Source organism: Suillus plorans, assembly GCF_016647745.1.
Source record: "Suillus plorans strain S12 chromosome Unknown HD556scaffold_128, whole genome shotgun sequence".
Classification (NCBI taxonomy): Eukaryota; Fungi; Basidiomycota; class Agaricomycetes; order Boletales; family Suillaceae; genus Suillus; species Suillus plorans.
The window spans coordinates 44,245-60,513 of record NW_024537512.1 but is presented as its reverse complement, the minus strand read 5'-3'; the positions used below and the strand labels follow the sequence as shown (position 1 = coordinate 60,513).

The 16,269-nt window shown below is 48.1% G+C and overlaps 6 protein-coding genes across 6 annotated transcripts; 1 reads left to right on the top strand and 5 right to left on the bottom strand.

Annotated features, from left to right (window-relative positions):
• Positions 1–336: 336 nt before the first annotated feature.
• HD556DRAFT_1451379 (cytochrome P450) lies at positions 337–2,523 on the bottom strand (the record flags this gene model as incomplete). The annotated part of the gene is made up of 13 exons (XM_041307947.1): positions 337–421; positions 474–606; positions 667–803; positions 852–876; positions 927–980; positions 1,031–1,220; positions 1,269–1,282; positions 1,339–1,468; positions 1,532–1,647; positions 1,700–1,851; positions 1,901–2,089; positions 2,139–2,268; positions 2,319–2,523. 13 exons carry the CDS (start codon positions 2,521–2,523, stop codon positions 337–339), a joined length of 1,560 nt encoding a protein of 519 aa, XP_041152297.1.
• A 2,684-nt stretch (positions 2,524–5,207) lies between these two features.
• On the top strand, positions 5,208–6,021 carry HD556DRAFT_1451378 (uncharacterized protein; the record flags this gene model as incomplete). The annotated part of the gene is made up of 4 exons (XM_041307946.1): positions 5,208–5,325; positions 5,386–5,407; positions 5,465–5,504; positions 5,554–6,021. The coding sequence occupies 4 exons, from the start codon at positions 5,208–5,210 to the stop codon at positions 6,019–6,021; spliced, it is 648 nt and encodes a 215-aa protein (XP_041152296.1).
• A 1,781-nt stretch (positions 6,022–7,802) lies between these two features.
• On the bottom strand, positions 7,803–9,402 carry HD556DRAFT_179967 (Mmp37-domain-containing protein). The gene is made up of 3 exons (XM_041309818.1): positions 8,713–9,402; positions 8,100–8,658; positions 7,803–8,048 (listed from the first exon to the last, which is right to left on the bottom strand). The coding sequence occupies exons 1-3, from the start codon at positions 9,274–9,276 to the stop codon at positions 7,906–7,908; spliced, it is 1,266 nt and encodes a 421-aa protein (XP_041152295.1). The 5' UTR covers positions 9,277–9,402; the 3' UTR covers positions 7,803–7,905.
• Positions 9,403–10,521: 1,119 nt separating this feature from the next.
• Positions 10,522–11,565, bottom strand: HD556DRAFT_1425849 (uncharacterized protein). The gene is made up of 3 exons (XM_041304617.1): positions 11,438–11,565; positions 11,113–11,378; positions 10,522–11,066 (listed from the first exon to the last, which is right to left on the bottom strand). The coding sequence occupies exons 2-3, from the start codon at positions 11,370–11,372 to the stop codon at positions 11,003–11,005; spliced, it is 324 nt and encodes a 107-aa protein (XP_041152294.1). The 5' UTR covers positions 11,373–11,378; positions 11,438–11,565; the 3' UTR covers positions 10,522–11,002.
• Positions 11,566–11,917: 352 nt separating this feature from the next.
• Positions 11,918–14,742, bottom strand: HD556DRAFT_179834 (uncharacterized protein). Its single transcript, XM_041309817.1, has 5 exons — positions 14,306–14,742; positions 14,054–14,145; positions 12,931–13,967; positions 12,001–12,823; positions 11,918–11,948 (listed from the first exon to the last, which is right to left on the bottom strand). The coding sequence occupies exons 1-4, from the start codon at positions 14,513–14,515 to the stop codon at positions 12,408–12,410; spliced, it is 1,755 nt and encodes a 584-aa protein (XP_041152293.1). The 5' UTR covers positions 14,516–14,742; the 3' UTR covers positions 11,918–11,948; positions 12,001–12,407.
• A 189-nt stretch (positions 14,743–14,931) lies between these two features.
• On the bottom strand, positions 14,932–16,079 carry HD556DRAFT_179744 (Der1-like protein). Its single transcript, XM_041309816.1, has 5 exons — positions 15,866–16,079; positions 15,749–15,814; positions 15,618–15,691; positions 15,469–15,562; positions 14,932–15,416 (listed from the first exon to the last, which is right to left on the bottom strand). Exons 1-5 carry the CDS (start codon positions 15,953–15,955, stop codon positions 15,111–15,113), a joined length of 630 nt encoding a protein of 209 aa, XP_041152292.1. The 5' UTR covers positions 15,956–16,079; the 3' UTR covers positions 14,932–15,110.
• Positions 16,080–16,269: the final 190 nt, after the last annotated feature.

Genomic DNA, 16,269 nt, shown 5'->3' with positions numbered 1-16,269 from the left:
GCAGTTCCCGCCTATGAAGCCAAAATCTGCTCAAAAGTTTGCACCGATTCCCTTCTTGTCTGCAAAGAAGGGTCTTCATTTGGGCTCAGGCTGGACCTGCTACAGCACCATTTTCTTGTATTTTACTCGTGCAATATGAACCTAACGATAGACAAAGCAAAATCAAAACTACTTAAACGAGGTGTGTCGGCGCAACTCGAACCGGAAAAAGGATGTGTCAAATATTGGTACACTGAAGTCACTGCGGCGCGAAAAGACCAAGTAGGAGACTGATTGGTAGTTGGTTCAAGTCAGAACATAGAAAAGGATGATGTCAAGTCTTTCACCATACACATATTATTCTCCCATCCGTAAAGCATCCTCAAGTCCTAGATGAACATGAGAACGTGGTAAAATACTGCAGGGAAAGACCATAGGGGTGCTAAAGCGAAGATATTAATAACGGGATGGAATGACACAAGAGAAACAAGTACTGAGAGAGTCCTGTCGTGAATTTGGGGGTGAATTCAATCACCTTGCCCTGGTCATCTTTGGCAAAAGAAAACTCCACTGTGGCCAACATAGTAACAATGGCGGACCACACAGAGGCATCAGCAGCATGCCGGCCTGATCAAAGAATGTATTAACTCATCGCATGCAATACAGCAATGTAAAAACTCGACCTACCTGGACATCTACGTCGGCCCAAGCCAAAGATATATTCAGCAGGGTCATCGTCCGTCAGCGCACCATTGGCGTCCATGAACCTCTCTGGCATAAACACAGATGCGTTGGGGTACCGCTTTTCATCCTGTGAGATGCCCCTGCAATATAATGTCAGCATCTCGAAACCTGAAGATAATGCATCTAACCACATGTTTAATAGGACAGTCGCTCCTGACGCATGATGTTATCGATGATTTGCTTATTAGACGAAAACGGCAGACCTTTTGGAATGAAGTAACCGTCATATATATCATCACTCGAGGTGGCATGTGGCACTATAACATCATCTTTAGTGTAGGCTTGATCCCTAATCGAAGAAGGCTACCAATGGGTCCGACAGGCTGCCATCGCAAAGTCTCCCGCAGAACTGATTCAACGTATGGTAGTGACGCTCTGTCTTCAAAGGCAGGCAAGCGATTCCGGCCAACCACTGAGTCGATCTCCGCTTGTGCCCGTTTTTGAACATTTGGGTGAGACACCATGGCGAGAGCAAAAACCATCAAGACTGAAGTAGTCTGTAAAGAAATTCAGGAGTTGACGATATGGTTCAGACATCTGCTAACTGTCTCATATGAACCTGAATAGATATATATCAATGAGAGGTATACCGTCCCTGGTGAACAGATGACGGACCTATAATAGCAGTAGTGGCTACTTTCTTTAAGGCACCCTCAAACAATGATCTGGATGTCTGATCTTGCTTCTCGATTCGTTGAAGATTTTCCGCCACCATCGACAACTGACCAAGGGCCGAGTTTTCGGCCTGACGACCATGTAATTGATAGCTAGGACAGAATCAAAATTTTTGAAGACGAAAGATGCCCACCATATGCTCCTGCGCATATTGGAACGGCACGTCAGCCATTTCTCTCATGCGATTGGCTGAAGTTTGAGCATCGCGTTTGATTGAGGATCCCCAGCACCAGTCAGGTAACTTCAGTACTGCACAGTACATAATGTCAGATATTTTCACGAGGAAAAGAGGTAGGCTCACAGAAGGGGAAGGTTTTGAGCAAGATTGCATTCTCTGGGTTATTCACCTGGAAGCCAATGGCCACTGCATTTTCTACGAGTTGAACCAGTGGATCATCACGAGAAATGGTTTGATAGCCGTAGATCACTGACATCGCAACTGATGACGAGAATCTATGAACAGGTCAATAATCATTCGATGTTTGCAAACAGATAGACTGACGTTGCAAAGTGAGAATAGTAAGGTTGAGGGTCATCAATGAGGTTGACGATCATCTCACGAGCCTGCTTGATTTGCATTGGACGAAACTTGAGCGCAGAGTCAGGACGATAAGTTTGATGGAGGAGTCGTCGGCAAAGACGCCATTCGTCACCATAGCCTGTGAATAAAAATACGTCCGACCAACCAAACCTGCCTGTATTCCATAATGATTCAATGGATGAATGTTAGAAGAACGCACGGCTCAAGCGTGGCTATGTATGGTCTATCAGAGTAAATGTGAGAACGCTTGTCCAGCAAGGCTTCCGCAACGTGTTGAGAACTGATCACCACAATTTCCTGGCCTAGAAGTCGCACGAAAAACAAGTCTCCTAATACAATGATCTGCACATGTGCACAGTAGTACCATCTGACCACGTACCATAAACAGCAGCCCATTCGGTATAAGTCAACCAAGGTTCCTTGGTGTTAACAGACAAGACATTTCCTAGCAGTGGGAGCGGCACGGGGCCAGGGGGAAGTTTGTTCTGTCTGTTCCTAATGAACCGCTTGAGCGATGTAATGACAATAAAGGAAGCAGGTAGGATGGCGAGGATGGCAAGGCGACCATCAGCTGAAGGAAACATGGTTAGAGCGGTGTGTGGGCAGACACCAAACGCATAGAGGGGACCTTATAACTGGACGAAGAGCCACTTATCACAAGGACGGGCCGCGCATCAGTCAACCGGTGAGCGCTTGAGCTATCGATATTCCCGTATTTCGTAAGCTGAAATGCTCTGAAAATTCCTATAAAGCAATGAGCCATATTGTCAAGATCGCTTCGGATCCTAGAATCTAAAATTTGAAATGCTGATGAGTCTTGCACCAGTTTGACAGTTTGATTATCTTCGATATGCAACGCACTGCATGTCTGCCATGTCAGCCTTATCTTCTTCTCATCGGTTCTCTGATGCCGTTGTGCTGGGGGTTGCCGGTGGGACAGGAGCAGGGGGTAGGCAAGTGGGAGTGCCAGGTGTCTCAGCACACGTAAACATTAGACAGCACGACACGTTGTAGCAGCATCATCTCTTCAGACAGCTTTGGTCTTCATCCTCTCTCGAGCGCAGGTCTAGAGCCGGGTCCACCGTATACAACAGTATTAGTGCAGCGTATTAGTATGTGCTGTTGAAGGATTGGTTTTATCTAAACCTTTTTATGGCATAGTATTCACTTGGTTTGCAATGGCGTGACCTCACTTACTGTGACTCACACCGATATCCGCTGACATAATCTCGGGATTCGCCGCATCAGGAAATTCACACATTCCTTAATGTCCTTAATCAGCTTAACTCACTTATCTCGAAATTTGTTTGCTCTCTCTCGCATCATTCACCTGGCATATCTTATATTTTTTGAGTGTGAAATATAATAGACCATGTATATTAATATACCTCAATGATGTTTTTTTGAATACATTCAAGTTGAAATTTCGGATAAGTAGATCCCATTTCACCAAGGCAGTTAAGTGTAAATAAGTTCCATTTAAGCACAAATAAGGAATGTGTGAATTTCCTGCATCGGCGCGGCACTACTCCGAGTCAGCCACAGATCCCTCGTATACTTTTGCATACTTACCTTGTTTCTATGAGCACTAGTTCTGAGGCTTTGTGATGAGCCGAATATCTCAATCTGATACTAGAGCTCACCAAGGGACAGCCGCGGCGACTCTGTCTCCTTATGCTTCAACATCAACGTACGACGGGTAGTAATGGTGCCCAATGTCTTTCATTCCTACCTTCTGCATTTTATTAGACAGCAACTATGTCAAGGCCCTTTGCATTGCCGTAGAAAGTCGACATGAACAAGGTTCAAAACGACGACGGCTGACAGCCGTCAGACTCCTGGCATGTACAGAGACACTTTCAAGGAGTTCAAGGTGTGCATTTGTTGATTTGTGTCCTTCTTTCTCTGATATTACACTTTATTGCAGCTCTATACTACTCGTGACTGAATTACACAGTGCACTATAACGGCGCCGGCAAAGCATACAGCTGCGATCAAACTGGGACGTGTCAATCACACCCCGGGATCGCACAGACAGCTTCACGTCCATTGCATATCTTGCAGTCTGATCCTGTTGTTCATACTCTTCGTTGGTTATGTCCATCTTTATCTCATTTTCCAGCACTTGATTCTGACATAGGATATCATTCATGATATTCCGTTACCATTTGTGCTTTTGTTTCTTGTTCTTGTCTGTTCTACCACCGCAGTGTAATCTATCGAGTTATCTTCTCCTAGGACTTTGCCACAACTCTCAGATCTAGCTTAGCATATTACTGACACCTAAATACTATCGGTTGCGGTCCATTTTTGATGATAGTGTTTCACATTTTCGCGGGGATTTTGTGAACATACGAGTTGCACCGTACCTCCACGGGTATGGGTATACACTCGTCGATGTGGCGGTCGTGGGTACATTGCCAAGATGAGTGTATTGGCAATAATCAATACATATTACTATTCTTACTTTTCATCCTCCTCAGCTTCGATTTCGCTTCATATCTGTCTTTGACCCTTGCAAAGGCTAGAAGGTGCTCCATCGCCAGAAGGTCACCGGTCACTTCTTAAAGCCATTACGGCGCACAGGCTTCATTTCTTTCTGGACGGGTTTGTGTGTAGAACCCCAGGAAACAGACCGATCAACGATCTTGTGCTGTCAGATATTATTTTCGCTGGCGAGAAAGAAGTTTGATGCTTACGGTGAGCTTGAGGCATCGGTGATGGTGCAACCTGATTGGTTGAACATACTTATCTGTAGTGAAGTGTGTCAAGAACAGCGTTTACGAACGCCATCTTGGGTTACACCAAATGACGAGGCTCCCCATTGGAGTGTAGCTCCGTCCTCATTTGCAGGGTCGATAGGTGCACCGCACCTCCACGGGTATGGGTATACACCGACCTGTCAATATCGTGGTTTATGAAAACGCCACAGGTAAATTACCAAGACGAGTGTATCAACAACAATCCAATACATATTACTACTTTGATCAACTTTTCATCCTCCCTCGCTTCGACTTTTCTTCGCTTCCATTCTGACTCCTTACAGAGGCTAGAAGGTCCTCCATCGCCGGAAGATCACTTCTGCCCCTTTGTAGGGTCTAGTGATGTGCAAGGCCCGACTTGAAGCCCTGGGCCGGCCCAAGCCGGGCCCAAATAGGCCGGGCCTAGCCCAGGCCTAAGTCACGGCCTGAGCAGGGCTTAGGCCTGGGCTTGAATTTAGAAAAGCCTAAGCCGGCGGCCCAAGCCGCGGCTTTGGTACATAGAGTATATGACACCTTGTCACGTCAGTGGTCACGCCCCACAAGTATGTGTTTGGCATTTTCTCATTACTGACTCTTACTATGACGCGATTCTAGAACTCGTAAAGGCGCAGCAGGATCTAACAGGTAAGTCTCATCTCAGTATCTTGGTCAGAACTCTTTATTGACGACGTATGTACCTAACAGGTAAGTCTCCTACGTCGCATCAGTACGGCTACTCGAAGTGTAAAGTAAAAGCTAACTCACGTCTCAGTATCTTGGTCAGAACTGAGACGCTCGGGTGGCTGGATGCTGCCTTTTATACGGTAAGTCCTTTTCTAATCTATATTGAAATGAAACATTGATACTTGGAAGATTTCGACCCCAACGTCACATCTCTCGTCCCTGCGCCTCTTTTCCCTTGCGCTCGGACGATCTATTCACCATGTCGTTCCTCGCCTTCGGTCTCATCGGCAACGTTCGACTCGGAGGGTTTGGACGTCGACAGCGATTCCTCTCAACTTCAACTACATACGCACGTCTGATCTCCTTTCGTCCTGGGATGAGCGACGCTCGACGGAGACTTCAATGGGCGTCATCTCGCGTCACCACATTGCAAGAAGTCGTCGCGTATTCATTATTTGGTATCTTCAGTGTCCATGTCCACCTACAGACATCACCATCCTCGACTGGGTCGGACAACCTTCCGAGTTCAACAGCTGTCTTCTGGCCTATATCACTTCTTACGCCACTCCTCCACACACCCTTCCATCCCTGTCCGAACGTTCTCCTCCTTGTCTTCTTCCCTTCACCTGCTCTCGTCCATCGTCCGTATTCGTCTGAGCCACGTCAGCAGTTGCTGACGTGTGCTGGGCGTTTGCGCATGGTGTTCGTGGTGTTGGGAACAGCATGGTGGAGCTCGGACATCGGTTTGGGCCGCGGCTTGCATGGGCCTAAGCCCCGGCTTTGGGCCGGCTTGGGCTCACGGCTCAGGCTTGAAATCTGGTGAGCCTAAGCCCCTATCTGGACCAGTACCGGGAGTCCATAAAGTGCCGGAGTCGGAAGAAGGCTGCAGAATTGAGAAGGATGAATTCAGCGTGATAGCTGAGAAAACGAGGCTAGCATTGCTATTAGTTTCGATATAGACTTGAGTTAATTTTACATAAACTTACGTATTACCAGTCCGCGAAAGTCAACGAGCATGCGAGTTCGATGAGTTGTGAACTGGGGCGGGTGTGAAATCGATAACTTTGCTCAGATGTCTACTGTGGTCAAAATTATCACGACAGTAGACTACACCGTGACATCGATCATTCAATCTGATGCCGTGCAGCGCCCGAGGTGAAGAATATTGTGCAACGCTAGCGCTGGCGCTACTGGAGCACGTCAAGCAACAAGACCGGATAAACGGGAGATACTCGGTACCGCTTTTCAACGTGTGTCCCCTAGGTCCGTTTGATGTGGAACCAATGGTAGCTTCTCATCGTCGGACCGTGTATATAGAAGGAAGACGGCTTATCGTTCCCGACTTTAATGGAAAACCAAGTCTGGCACTTGGCTTCGTATCATCTTTCATAGCGTGATCGTCGGCATACATTTATTTTTAGAGAAGATATGGTCGACGCTCCAGGTCTCAACGTTACACCGGTCCTAGAATGACGGCTCGCTCCGACTATGGGACCTAGCAAACGGTACACACCATACAGATAGGACACGACCGACAAGATGAGGATGACAAGGCAGAAATGTGGAACATCAAATTGGCAAGACTGTTCCAAGCGGGAGGTCGGGGAAGGTCATCGGACAGGACACAAGTACCAAGTATGTGTGGTCAATCCGACCGGCGAAACAGTCCACCGGAGAAGAGTCTTCGGTGGCAGTGATATACTCGCTAGAATCTCAAGTTCCGCGCCACATTGTTCGAAGTCGCCTAGCAGCACTTAGTATAGCGAGGAGGGTTCATATTGGGTACGACATTCAACTTACTCTGTCTTCTCTTCTGCTTAAGCGACCATAATAGTTTTTCGACTGCATAGCAGGCCCGCACGATTTTTTGCGATCCTATGCTCCATGATACACCAGCGTGCATTGCAGAGACGAGTGCACAGCTGGGCTTCAATGTATCGCAGTCGTCGACTGTGAGATGCTCATCAGCACCGATGCGAACACTTAGTACTGCGGTGCGTCACCTTGATACCTACTTGCGCCCCCGAATTCATTCTTCTCAGCGCTCATCAATTATATGGTCTTCTCGTCTGGCCTTACATTCTATTGCATCGAACAACGTATGCGGGTAATATGCATCCCGCATGACGATACTAAGGTCATGTCGAGTTCAGGTGAAAATGAAACACGAGTTAGATGGGTGGAGGCGAATCGACCGTTGCTTATGCATTTCTGGGCCTACAGCGGTAGCTGGTCGATGCCTTGGGTGAGATGCTCGATCGGTCGAGATCAGGATGTCTTGTGGAACACTCGTTGGCAGATGTCGATGAAGCTTAAGGGACAAGCCCCAGAGTGATTTCATTCAAGTAGGAGCGCTTTCTTGACAACCAGCCATCTGCACCTTGCCAAATAACTCGTTCTAATTTAAATATCCTGGGTAAAGCTACAATTTTCCTGTTTCGACGGATGGAAGGAGGGGTAGTGTCTATATCGTTGAGTAGGAGTTGGGAGATATGGTAATACTATTATAGTCACTGGGTCACCTTGAGCATGTGCGTCGCACTATGACGAACTCGAAAAAGAGGTTCCTTTCCACCACTTGCTGACTTTGGCTACAGAGTAGCGTGCACTCTTAGCCACGCCAGCGCTTACTATGCCCTTTAGTGACTGTACAGTTGCTGGGTACCGCACGATCTTCGTTATTTCTGGCAAGAACATCAGCATGAAGGTCTCGAGATACGAACGCAAGAACATACCAGAGTCAAGAATCGAGGGAAGCTCCTTGTCGCCTGCGATACGGAGCCAATAGGCGCTTTCATCCGCCTCTCTAGGCGGACCACGCCCCTCGGCACGCTGATGAACGTGCTTCAAGAGCTCTTCCGGCAATTTCTTAAGATGCGCTGCTCTCGCATGCGGACTGGTATCCTGTTCCACGCTCTTGGAACCCGCCGCCCACCGAACCCCAGGAAGGCCCTGCGCAAGCCTCCAATACAACTCCCGAAATTGGTCCTCCTGACGAGAAACCATATTCTCCACCTTTCCTCGATTCTCGGCTGGTAGCACCATTCGGGGGTCACCAGAGTAGCTTATTCCTGCTATAGCTGAGAATAGCTCGCGTTGGGTGAAGGATTCCGGGAGCATGAGAAGGGCGGTGCGAAGCGCAGAAGTGAGGTTGACTTGTTGAGTCAGTCGTACGCGTGCGTCGTCCTTGATGATCCGTAGAGGCTTGTGCATTCTCCCCGCAAGATAAAGTGTGCGCCAGTTAAGTAGGTCAGCACATAGCGTGTCGACGGTCGTTACTCCGTACTTGATATTCTACGGCAGTAAAAGTAAGCGAATAGCGGAATGGTATGAACGAAAGTGACGTACGACCCCCTTCACCGGCACAAAAGTATTGAACCAAAGTCCAGGGCCGAGCTCTTGCGTTTTGGAGACAAATGATGACCCTAGTACGCGTGCATGCAGAGGATAATGACCGGGATGCTGTTGCATGTTAATTGAGTGCCAGTGATCCGAATGCGTGACCGCGAATATGAAGTCCAGCATCGGCCTATCTTCCTTATCCTTCTGCTTCTCATACCCAGCCTGCTCAAAAACACCAGATCCATAGGCAAACGCATATCGAATGGGCGCTTCGAACGATCTTACGATGTCTTCTAGAAGGGCGCGAGTGGAGTCTGGTACCGGTAGAACTTGGTTACGCCCGAAGCTTGCAGGAAGAGTTGGGAGTGCTTGTCGTTGACGGGGAACGGCTGGACGCGGGCGCGGATATAATTGTGACTGACGAGGCTTGTTTGTCTCTGGCTTCGAGATGTGGAGTGGTGGAGTGAGGACAGTATGAGAAGTGGTGGAGTCGGTTGTTAATGAGCGAGCAAGACATTGTAGATGATGAGCTGATGCCCGGCTAGCTGATAAGCGAGTGGTGGATAACATACTGCACGACGACAGCGATAGATGTGAACACTGGCTAGATTCAACTTGAAGTTCACTCTCGATCGCACCCAAACCACGTGACTACGAACGTTTTTGCGGCTGATGCGGTAGTCCGGCAATATTAAGACCCGCATCCGTATGGATCAAGGCTTGCAAATATCTATGTGGCCTTTGGCTACGAAGTAGCCAACCAAATATCATAAGACATACAACGGCCCTCCGGGAATTCCAGGACCCTGTCTCTGTTGTTTCCTCTTCCAAGACACACAAACAGCCAAAGAGAGATCAGGTCTCCGTGCCGCAGTGCGTCCTCTATGATCCCGCAGAAGTCTGTACTGTAAATTGAATTCGTCGTTCGCTCCTTGTTCATATACGTATTCTAACGTCTTGTAGATTCATCCTTCCCGTTCGTGCTTGGTGTCCCCGTTTTTCTCAAGCTGAAAGTCACTGGTACTCGGATTTCAGGTACTCCGCTGTCCGCTATCTCGTTTTACTCTTTCTCTCCGACTTTAATTGACACCAGCCGTTTCTTGACCATGAAGTTTTTTCTCTCATTCTACTTGTACGAGTGAGTAGTTCTTCGTCACAGTCAGGTTGGTCAATCGTATACTCAAAAACCTGCAGCGAACTCTCAGGTGACAACCCTAACCTCTTCGAACACCCCGCTTTACTCATCCTTACGGACGGAGCTTCAATATTTTTAGGTGGGGGTGACCCGAACCTTCACAGTCATATGCCGAACCAATTCATTCTTTAGCGTCTTTGTCATCATTGTGTGCCGCTCATCATCGAAACCTGAGGTGAATCTTGTCAGCGATCCAGGATATCACTCGAGTTTGCTTGCAGTTTGTCGATCAGTTTCCGTCAGGTAATCTCTTGCCCGTGACTGCTCTTAGTATTGCTCATATCATTGAGCAATGCCGTTGGAACTGCTTCAGTCGGTATATCTTACGTCTTTGGTATCTCTGCCCAGACTCTCGAGGTTCTCGAAACTCTCTGCCTTTGCTACTTCGACTGGCTTCACGACGCCAGAAATCGCTGGATCCCCATCAGCGACATTGCATATACTGCCACCGCAAGAAGACAGCTGTACCCTTTCGGAATTTCAATTGATGTAGGGGGCGAGGACCAACTCGTCCAGGATCTTGCAAGCGCTGAGGTGCCTCATGTCGAGGGAGAGTTCGGTCAAATCGTCTTTGTCTTCTCTGGACAAGGCAGCTATTATTGTGGCATGGGGAAGCTCTTGCGCCCAGCTCTCTTGCCCGACCTTTCTTACAGGCCACCACCCATTTTCATCCTTCTCAAACCAGTTCCACGGTATCATCCTTCTTCAAAGATATGTCGCCTTCTTGACCCTCGAAAGCAAACTTTGCCTTGTATAACCCTGCCTCGGGCTCTTTGTTCGGCGGCGACGACGGAACTGAAATAGGAGTAGAAGGTGCTGGGGCTGAATTAGGCGCCACCGCTGTACATTGCATCCGTACTTAGACCAGTGAGAATCAGTCTCACAGCTTGCTTTTGCATGTTTTCGAGACTATCGCGCTCCACGATATCTTGTAGATAAAACTTCAACATAATAAGATAAACAGTGGGGCTCTACTTTTGCCCTGACTGCAGGCCCACTGCTCAAATTTACGCGCGACATGATGAAGGACGAGATTTAAGGCATCCTCCCAGAAATCCGAGGCATTGTCTGTCGCATACCAAGTCGCAGGTGTCTGGTCATTCACGTGACCGCCTGCAATGACGAATGTTGTATATGTACCACATCGATCGCGTAATCCATCGAGCTGTGTCTCGTGAGTGAGCATAAACGTCCAAAAATTGAGAACTCACTTCCTGCTTGATCTTTCTGTCGTTGCGAGCACGTCACGCGCAGCTGCTATATTGTTCGCACGCGAGCCACTCGTTTTGAGTGCCCTATGCTCCACAAGTTCCGATATATACTTTTTTTTCTCCTCGCGGGGTAGCAGCGCCGGATCATCTTCAACGAGTTTGCGAACTTCTCTGAGGGTGTACTTGCTTCCAGTCGGTAGATCAGTCATCAGGGTTGAAGAAATCTGTAAAGATGTTGAGCGGCACATTTCTGCCGCCATTGACAACTGTCCAAGTGACAAGGTGTCAGCCTTTGCACGCATAGCATAGGTGTCTGGGACCAAACCAACAGAGGCCCGCCATATGCTGCTGCGTATACCGAAACGGCACGTTACTCATTTCTCTCATGCGATTGGCCGAAGTTCCAGCATCGCGTTTGAGAAAAAGAACGATCCATTTGGATAAAGAGAGAACATCATACCAGAACTATGTCATTGTAGTGTAGACAAAACTCACGCGTTATGTGGCGGCGGCCCTCAATAATATCACTGGAGACACTCTACAGCCGCCTTGTGTCATGATATATGAATGCTGCAGATGCGAAATTAAGTGTATCCCTAAATTCGTATATAGGCCAAATCTAAATTCAAGTCTTACCCGAATTAAGTTGAGCCTAGATCTCAGGAGCTGAACCTGTGATTTTTCACTTAGGCACGGCACACCGGTTCAGAAGGGACTCGAGCATGCATGTCTTATCGTGCAACGTAGCACGCTTGCGCCAGCGCTACAGTGAGTTTTTCTTCATTAACAACAACACAAGGTAACTTGGAGGGATCTGACGAAAGGAAAGACAAAAACTGTAGAATAAAGTCTGAGTTGAATTCAACAATATTTAGCGGGATAACATACCTGTTCGTAAGCCAAGCCCATCCGCTGGAAGAACTTCGGGAGATCGATCATTCCATATCGTATAAAAACACTGTCGTTATTTATATTGACATATGGGCCCACATGGCCAACATGCAACTGTTGCAGAAACCATAAAAACAAAGAAACAATCAAGGAGCGGCAGGGAAAGGGAGATATAGACCTGTGAAAGACGCAAGTGAAGATGCCGTAGATAGGCACATATACAAAGGAGAACAACTGCAACGGTATGAAACGAGAAATAGTGTACATAGGATATATCCTGAAATCAAGACCAGAAGGCAGGGTGCCTTCTCGTAAATGAAGCATAAAATAAGAACCACACACCGCTCATATGTCAGTCCAACCTGGATGTTCAATGCCTTGACTGTCGTTTCAGTACATCGCCCCTACCGCTTAGATGCATTGGCCCAAGGACTCTTCGGTTTGGCTGCTTCTTCGGCCAGCTTTTGAGCCCTGAGTATGGCGCTCTTGTTGACGCGGGGAACGATGGAGGGAGCCTGAAGGCTGCTCAAACGGCGCACCGATCGTTGCGATGATGCGGCTCTGTCGAGCTCATCCATGCTGGCAGTGCTCGTAGTGCTCACTGCAGAACTCTCAGAAGCTTGAGAGGAGTAACTATTTGTGTTGTTTAAACTTGCCCTCGGGGCGACATGGGAGGTACGGGAAGATGCCCGAGACGGCACTGTGGAACCTGAACGGGTCCGAGGAGTAGAGTCTGGTCCGGCACTATCAGGATAAGCACTAAGAGAAGAGCTGCTTCTCGACTGAGTGCCAGGCACCTTGGGAGCGGACGGAGTACGGACTGAAAATGTTTATTGCGTCAGTGACGAACTTTAAAAAAAAATCAATCAACCGTAAAGTGTCATCGTGTGAAGAGAAATGAAGAGAAAAAAGCTGCCAAGGACTTACACATGAAACTGCTCGGGGGAGGTCCGCCCTGCTTTCTGAGAGCTGCAGTCTTGTTGGTTCTGGGAACTATGGACGGAGCTTCAGTTGTACTTGCGACAGGTATCGATTGGCGACGCTTGTGCCCAGGAACACCGTCAAAAATATTTTTGCGTTCGCGTCTTCGCTCAGTCTCTGTGTCTTCGCCTTCTCCCCCGGCATCACTAGGTGAACAAGATGTCTGCGAAGAGACAGCAGGCCCATTGGCGCTGATTGCTACTTTTCCATCTGTGACAGAGCCAGCCATCGATGCACGCCTCCGCCCAGGAGGTAAGGCGGGCTGGGCGAGGCCCAACCGTAGGGCAGCTGCCTTGGTCAACCTTGGGGTAATGATGGGTGGCGCAGTAGACGCAACAATGAGCGTCTCAGCGCGCTTGTGGCCTGGAACGCCTGCGAACGTCTTCTTGATCCTTTCCTTCTCTATCTCTTTCTCCGCTGCGTTCTCTTTCTCCCTACGAGGAAGTGGGATGCGGCCAGTACTAGCTGTAGACATTCGTGATTTGAGTGGAGACGCTTTTGAGCCGTCTGCAGCCAGCCCTTGGCGGAGAAGGGCAGCTTTTGTTGTGCGTGGAGATATATCAGGAGTTAGATGCGTTTTTGGAAGTGGCCGTGCACGAAATTGTTGCTTTTCATAAGGTGATCCATTGGAACTGAGACTCGGGCGTGCTGAAAATTGCGGTGTGCGCGCATCCGAAGACCCAGAGGACGGTGTAAAAACGCCTGGAGGGGCATTCAAACCCAGCTTGAGAGCTTCCAGGATCGCAGAGTCGATCGAGCGCACAGAACCAGGGTCGAATTCATCATTTGAAACCAGTTCGTCATCACTTGCAGGGAGATCGCTGGTGGGAAAGGGAGGGCTGGAGGCAAATAAAGACGCTATTTGGATTTCTGCTTGCTCTTCGTGCTTTGCGCCTATTATTGCATCATTAAGTGAAGGCATTAATGTGAGGAGAACTTGGACGGCGCGTCTGCGCTCAAGAATATAGATCCAGACTGGACCGCTGAATGGGTGTCAGTGATGAGAGATACAATAGAAAGGGTGTGGGGATGAATCATACTGTTACTAAATAGCCATCAAGATACTCACTAGTCAAGGAACCGAGCATCATCGCCGAAAAGCTCGAAAAATGTGTCGGGATCCGTCTCCGTATCAAACTCCATTTGGCGTTCTTTGATTATCTATAAGGCATGGTGAATCAGTTTTTGCATCTCAAATCGAGAAGTTTGGAAATTCTTTGAACGCGACTCCAGACATATTTCACGTGTCATATTCGAAAGACAGAGACTGATGTGCGATACAAGGGCAAAGCATATAAACTCATGAAACCAGTCCACACACCTCGAAATTTGCCTTCACAAGACGCTGTTCGATGTCTAGACGCTGCTCCAATGCGTGTGTCTTGATTATCGCGACAGTTCGCGTCAACCTGGCTGAGGGCGATGCAACAGGCTGCATCCTGTTCGAGGAATGAGGTCCATGATGTTCGTGTTCATGAGGAGGGTCGTAGAACTCGATGGGATTGGCAGGGGATGGGGATTGTGAGGACATAGACTTGAACGTGTGGGTATAGTTATTCCCTTACAGCAACTCGGACAGACCAGTAATAACTACAAGAAACAGTGACGAGCAATGGAAAAGCAACGGACCAGAAAGAAAGGAAAGATAGACAAGGACACCCTTGAGCTCACCGCCAACTATAACCTGGAATGACAGCCCTTTCCCCAAGACGACACTTGTGACTTGTCGTGGTCGTATACTGCTCCCGTGCGGACCTCGGACACCCATCCATCATGACTTTCATAGTCTCTCCCTGAGGCAAGACAATACAGGTTCGTGGACAGCAACGAGAAGTGTGTGGAAAGAGTCAAAGCTAATGTTGGCACAATGACACGTATGACACATATGAGTTTAGATAACATGAGGCGGTAGTACCACGGCCCCGACTGTAGCACGTAAGGATATCCCTTCATCAAACATAGAAGTAACGATATCATAATGATTTCCCAGTAACAATGCCGCTCTTTCTTCCCAAAGAAGGAATAAAAGATGCCAAGTACGCTGATTCTTTATCGACTCAGAGGTCTCCGAATAATCTCCTCCTGTAACTTTATAAGCATGACACATTTCATCTATCGAGAAACACTCACAGCCCATCAGGCGCCTCGGTCAGTACCGAGTACCCTCCGACCATCTCTCTTGGCCAGACATCCCGCAGGAACCATCCAATGTGACCGACCGCACACCCAATTAGATCCCCTGCCGCCGCCTTCCATGTTCCACTTATTACCCAAGAGAAAATTACGAGGGCTAATGGCAAGTACGGTGCTGAGATTGTGAACAACCCAAAGAGCGATATTGGCGTGGATGGATGCCGACGGGACCACATATATATGGGCACGAAGGCAAGCGAGGAGGAGAGAAATGGAAGGTTGAATAAGGGAGACATGGCCTGTACCACGATGATTAAGATGCATAGGCGACGAGAAGTCGATACAACTTACCAATAGCATCACAGATGACAGCAGAAGCAGCCAGAAGTAATCAGCTTTTCTGTTGGCAAATGAGGATTCTTCTAACATCCGACTATATCGCATGCTAGAATCCATGGAAGTCAAAACTTTAAGCGATGGAAATCAACAGCCGGGCTCACAAAAAGAAAAGATGGAAAACGAAGTCCAGAGATATTGATCCAAAGTAAAAGAATGTCGTGGCCATGCGCCAGGGCTGTACGCTCTATCAGCATGCACACAAGATGTTGCCCTAGTTCAAAACACCACTCACTTGTGCATTGGTAAAAGCGGATTTAAAGCTAAAATACAGTTGCAGAGGTGTCACGAGTTGACATTGCTTAGGAACACGTCAGTTTTGTCACGGTGAATTGAGCATTCGCCTTCATACCACTGCTAAACTCGTGGCGACAGATAGCGCTAGCCATGCACGCGTTATCGGTGGAATCTGGGTCAACCAAGCTTCAATTCCGACGGGCATTCCTCAAGTTGCCAACTAAACCTCAAGAAATCGTCGAAACCTGCGAAACTAAGGTTGTGTGGTGAAGAGAGAGTGAGAAGGGAAGTAGTAATGCAAGATCCACGTGGTCCATCAATAATCATTGCATTTCAAATTTACACTGCCAGCTTAAGTAACTACGTATGCTATGTAGTGACTTGCAACTGTCATGATCAAACCATCATATATACGACTTACTTCTGCAGTTCTGACCACTACTTCGCTGAATTCTTGTCATTATTGTGTACAGGCGTACGTGTAGCCAATGCGTGTCCACTGTCCAGCATCTCGTATAC